A 5,713-nucleotide genomic window follows, 5' to 3' on the forward strand; every position below is an offset into this window, starting at 1 on the left:
ATGGTTGTGAGCCACCATGTGGTTGCTGGGATTTGAACTCTGGACCTTCGGAAGAGCAGTCGGGTGCTCTTACCCACTGAGCCATCTCACCAGCCCCCGTGCTTTTCTTTTACAGTGTTAGACACAGGGAGTGAGAGTGTTAACTGGGACATTTCTAGGTATTCTCAGGTGCTTTACTGCGATGAGATCTTCAAGGAAAAGAGTGTTCTCCTCCTCTCTTCTGCCTCCTTCTCCTTTTCTTTTCTTTGAGTAGGAGCTTACTAAGCAGGCTTCACTGGAGAAGCTCACAGAGACCCCTTGCCTTTGAGGTGTGCACCTCCATGCCTGCCTTTGAGGTGTGCACCTCCATGGCTGGCTTAGCCTCGTTCCTACTTGCTAACACTGTTTCTGACATTAATGAGTCTATGGGCCTAGCTGAGTGCTCACAAGTTCTAAACATACATCTTGGGGTACCTTGTACCATAGAGTCTGGCAAACCATCTCTTTTTGGATACTGAAGATTCAATCTCGGGCGTCACGTGTGCTGAGTGCAAGCTTTCTCTTTGAATGCTGATGCTACCCCAGTCACCTCTGACCTCCCCCTCTGCTTCTCCACTCCCAGCCCTCCAGCCCAAGAGCAGCTTTTACATTTAGCAAAGACAATCTTGCTCCAACACAGTCTCCACTTCATGTCTGCTGTTCCCTTTAATATGCTCCAGCCAAAGAGAACTAACTGCTCTCCAAACCATCACTCTCTCTCTCTCTCTCTCTCTCTCTCTCTCTCTCTCTCTCTCTCTCTCTGTCTACTGTTCCCTCTGCCTGGAAAATCCTCTTTCCTTTGCAAAGCTAAGCCCTGCCCACCCAGCTATAGTCTCTAGCAACCTTCCTCTGATTTCCCGCTGCATGGTTATCTACACTGAGTTAGACTACTTGTCAGTTTTATACTCACCTTTATCACCTCCATACTGAAACATAAAATCCCCACAGGCAAGAAACATGGCTTACTAATCTCGGCATTTTCTAGTACCTAGCACAGTACTAGGCATATAGTACCAACTAAATGTATTGCATGGATGAATGTATATTAAAGAATGCAAAGTGTAGAGCCACAGCTGGGAGCTTTCTGTAATAGTGTATATTTCAATCCCTTACAGAAATAGACTTGCAGTGGAATGTCTACTATTTAGCAACCGAATTAAGACTTGGGGAAGAGCCCAGAAACTGTTACACTTCACAAATGGCCATTTGGGAAACAAAATTAATACAAAGAGCTTGTTTGGCCATTTATTAGTAGCTCAGTAACAGGTCGAAACGTCTGAGTCTCTTGAGATCCCTATCTGGGAATGAAGACAGTCACTTCTGTTTCCTAATAAGCCCCGACTTACTCTGGTCAATTCTGGATTGTACTGGAAGCAAAATGAGCATGGCAGGACTGCTTCATGCATGAAGTGGAATGCACAGTCTGTGCCTGCTCTGATGACTAGAGCAGGGTGCTCTGCCCACCACCTTTGGAGGCTGCCTGGGACTTCAGCAGAACTGAGATGCAGTTAGTTCTATGTCAAACCACAGGCAGCTCCAAATGAGACTCTGTTAGAGACACAAGTTCAAACAAGTTTGAGCACTTCTTGGACCAAAAGTCACATTAAAAGTTCTCAAAGCCTCGTGCAGTTTTAATTGTTCCTTGCACGCTGAACCTTAAAAAGACGTTTAAATCTTTATAGGGGTTTCCTGTAAAGCCTGTTGTTTTTAAAAAAAAAAAAATGCTTATACAACTGGAAGGGACTTTTATTCAGGAACTTGCCTGTCATGATCTTTATCCACCAAATGATACCTTGCCCGGAATGCTACAAGCCGGGCATAATATGCAGGGGCAGGAATGGAGACGGAGCGCGTGCACCTCACGTAGGTGTGACAGAGCTGGTAAGTCAGTAGCTGTAGTTCATCTGCAGTGAAGCAGTTGTCATCCCACAAGACCTGGTAATGTGAAGGACGGCTGGTTCCCTGGAGGGAGAGTTTTAGGATTAATGCATTTCTAGCAGGACTTGGCTTCCTAAGAGACAAGTGGAATTGAAATCTAATTATTAAGCTCAACAGTATTTCTGCCTCACCTCATACCTACAAGTCGATCCCTGCATAGCAGTCCTGAAACATAGCAGTTCACAAAGCCGGGCACAGCGTTTAATGACAAGTCTACTCAAGCTAGCTGCTGAGCTGGCAGGCATTTTCCTATCAGGTCAAAGATCTGGACTAGTTTACAAATTACCTGAATTCCTGCATGACTACAGAGGTAGAAGTCAAACTCAGATGGATGTGTGATGGTGCTATCCACTGTGGTGCCTGCTGGGACATTGCCACTTTTCCCCACCTGTTAAAGAGATACAATTTTTAAAAATACAATTAACCATCTAAATAACAAGCTGGTTTAAGGCCACTTCTTTCCTTTAACACATTAATTGGCAATATGTTAGTAGACTCCTGTTATATGAAGTCTCAAAACTAGATTAATTCAAGATATTAAGCCAGACATGGTGATTCATACCTGTAACCTCAGCATTTGGGAAGCTGAGGCAAGAGGATTGTTCTGAGTTCAAGGTCAGCAAGGTCAACTTGGGCTTCAGTGTAAGACCCTGCCTCTAACTTAAAAAAAAAAAAAAAAAGTTGAGTCCCTTTGTAACTTTTCCTTAGGCCAACCTTTTATCTTAAAAGCATAGTCTCAAACAAGTCTCCAGAGCCTTTTTGGGGAATCCAAATAATAACTTTATCTATAGTTTTGTGCATCAATATTGCCACATGTTTACAGATGACACTCCATATGCAGAGAAGGGGAAAGCAACATTTAAGGAATGGAAATGTGGCCCGGCTATAGAGTTCATGCTTAGCAGGAGCGTAAGGAAGACCCTGGGTTCAATCCTCAGCCCTGCAGCAAAGAGAAAAAGACAAACTTTTCCAGAAAAAAATGACCTGCATTCCTCATCTGAAAGAAAAAGAATTCCCGACACACACAGCTTTCAGTAAAAGATAACATCAAGTTCTTCAAACTGGTTCACCAGGTTCAACAAAACTAATGTTTATATGCTCAGTCCTATGTCTTTGTCCATGTCTTCATGTCTATGTCTACATTTACGTCTACGTCTATGTCTTCATCTTTGTCTATGTCTTTGTTTTCATCTATTCTCTGTCAATGTCATGTCATGTCTTTATGTCTATTTCTTTTTCTATGTGATGTCTATGTCTATGTCTTCATCTTCGTCTTGGTCTTTGTCTTCGTCTTTGTTTACGTCTATGTCTTTGTCATGTCCATTTCTACGTTTATGTCTGTCTATGTCTAGATAGACGTTCTAGCACATGATTATCAGAAGCCTCTGATGACATGGAGACTGAGAAGATAGTTCAGAGCCAGGCCAGTACTCACAGTCTTGAACAGAGCAGAATATCTTTGTGTCCCAATCTAATCATCTATAAAAATCAGGTCATGACCTTTTGCATTTCTAAAACCCTAAGGCTCTAGAAAGGGGATCGGGACACTGCAGAAATGCACTGAACAGCAACAAATTAAATTTTGTTTCTGTCAGCTTTACTATGAGAAAGTTTAATAGCATGGAGGCATATGTTTCCATAGGGTTTATTTGACTACTTTCTAACTACTATGCCTTCCTTCAAGCTGTGAATTACATAACAATGCATATAAGAACTTGGAATACAGAGCAGTCTTCCTTCAAATTCATATCAAGCTTGGGTACCCAGCTGAAGCAGAGAAAGCATAATGAGTTACAGTAATTCCTGCTTATCTCAAGTTATGGCTTCAGTTACTTGTGGTCAGCCAATGCTCAAAATATTAGCACAGTGCATTGGAAAATGGAGATACTTTGTGAGAGACAAAAACACATGTTGCTTTTGTTACCTCTGTGTTTGTTTTTTGAGACAATATCTGTTGTATTACTTAGGATGGCCTGCCATTTAGTAGTATGGGTGGTCTTGAACCCACAGTTCTTTTATCTCAGTCTCCTGAGTGCTAAGATTACAGGTTTGAGATACCATGACTGATTCACATAAGTTTATTACAGTTTATGGCTTCCTTTTATTATTATTGATCTATACTATGCCTAATTTATAGTTTAAATGCCACAACAGGCATGTATGTTTAGAAAAAAGTGTCTGTCGTGTGTGTGTGATGTGGTATGCCTCTTTGTTGTGTGTATATGTTGTGCATGTGTATGTATGTTATGTGTATGCATGGCACATGTGTTCTGTGTGTGTGTGTTATATGCAGTGTGTATGTGTTGTGTGTATGTGCATTATGTTTGTGTATGTGGGGTGTGGAGTGTGTGTGTATATGTTTTGTGTGAGTATGTGTTGTGTACTCTGTGTGTGTGTGTATATATGCGTGTTTGTGGTGTGTGTGTGTTTCAGGCACCCACTAGGAAGTCTTATATCCCCTGTGAATAAAAGAAACAAGAACATACTGGGTCTAGCATTTTTCCTGAAATGTGTCCTGTAGGAATATTGGTTTTTACAGTATACTTAAGTGCTTTTTGTCAAATGTGAGGAACTCTGCGTTAAAGCACAGTTTATAAGGCTGTTTAGAGAGAGAAATACAGCTCAGAGGATAGCACATGCCTGCCACATGTGAGGCTGTGGCTTCAGAGTCTAGTGACACACACACAAACACACACACCACACACACAAACACACACACACACACAAAACACACACAACACACACACTTTTCTAATGTGTAATTTCTCAAAACCACTGTTTAATCACGTATGATATTTAAGAAGAGAACAAAATAGATGGTGTTTCCAAACTTATTTAACCACAGAATGTCTTTTTAAAAAATCTCTAGGGATGTTGAGTGGTAGTGGCACACAGCTTCAATGCCAGCACTTAAGAGGCAAAGGGAGGGAGATCTTTGAGTTTGAGGCTAGCCTGGTCTACAGAGTTCCAGGATAGCAAGAGATACACAGTGAAATCCTGTTTTGAAAAACAAAACAAAACAAAACAAAACAAAAAATCCAAAAACAAAACAACAAAAACAAACTCTAGGGTTCTACAGATAAAAACCTAAAGCTATGTCAGTACAATGCCTGGGGCGATGGGAACCAGACACACTGAACTCAACAATTATGGGCTTTGCAAATGTTAAGTCTAAGAGCCAATGGCAGAATGGATAAATGAATGGACTTCCACAACACACGCACTTTGGTACAGAGTGATATAGGTAAAGGCACTAGAATTGCTGGGAGGGAGGGAGGGAGTAATCACACTGTATCTTATAGCTTAAGGAGGAGTTGAAAAGGAAGGGGAGCCTGGTATGGTAGCACACACCAGAACTCTCAGCACTCAGGACACTAAAGCGTGAAGGTTGCAAGTTTGAGGCCATCTTGGGTACACAGTGTCTTAGTCAGGGTTTCTATTCCTGCACAAACATCATGACCAAGAAGCAAGTTAGGGAAGAAAGGGTTTATTTGGCTTACACTTCTATACTGCTGTTATCACCAAAGAAAGTCAGGACTGGAACTCAGGCAGGTCAGGAAGCAGGAGCTGATACAGGGGCGATGGAGGGATGTTCTTTACTGGCTTGCTTCCCCTGGCTTGCTCAGCCTGCTCTCTTATTGAACCAAGACTACCAGCCCAGAGATGGCACCACCCACAAGGGGCCTTTCCCCCTTGATCACTAATTGAGAAAATGCCTTACAGTTGGATCTCATGGAGGCATTTCCTCAACTGAAGC

At 42.1% G+C, this 5,713-nt stretch overlaps 1 protein-coding gene across 3 annotated transcripts in view; it reads right to left on the reverse strand.

The window, feature by feature from the left end:
* The window catches only part of LOC110292285 (protein argonaute-4), a 44,870-nt gene that overhangs the window by 3,176 nt on the left and 35,981 nt on the right, over positions 1-5,713 (reverse strand). For all 3 annotated transcript variants that reach the window (XM_029476146.1, XM_021159525.2, XM_029476147.1), the window contains 2 exons: positions 2,243-2,344; positions 1,781-1,980 (listed from right to left, as the gene is read on the reverse strand). In XM_029476146.1, the coding sequence (XP_029332006.1) occupies positions 1,781-1,980; positions 2,243-2,344 (302 nt within the window). The remainder of the gene's footprint in view (positions 1-1,780; positions 1,981-2,242; positions 2,345-5,713) is intronic.

Source organism: Mus caroli, chromosome 4, assembly GCF_900094665.2.
Source record: "Mus caroli chromosome 4, CAROLI_EIJ_v1.1, whole genome shotgun sequence".
Lineage (NCBI taxonomy): Eukaryota > Metazoa > Chordata > Mammalia > Rodentia > Muridae > Mus > Mus caroli.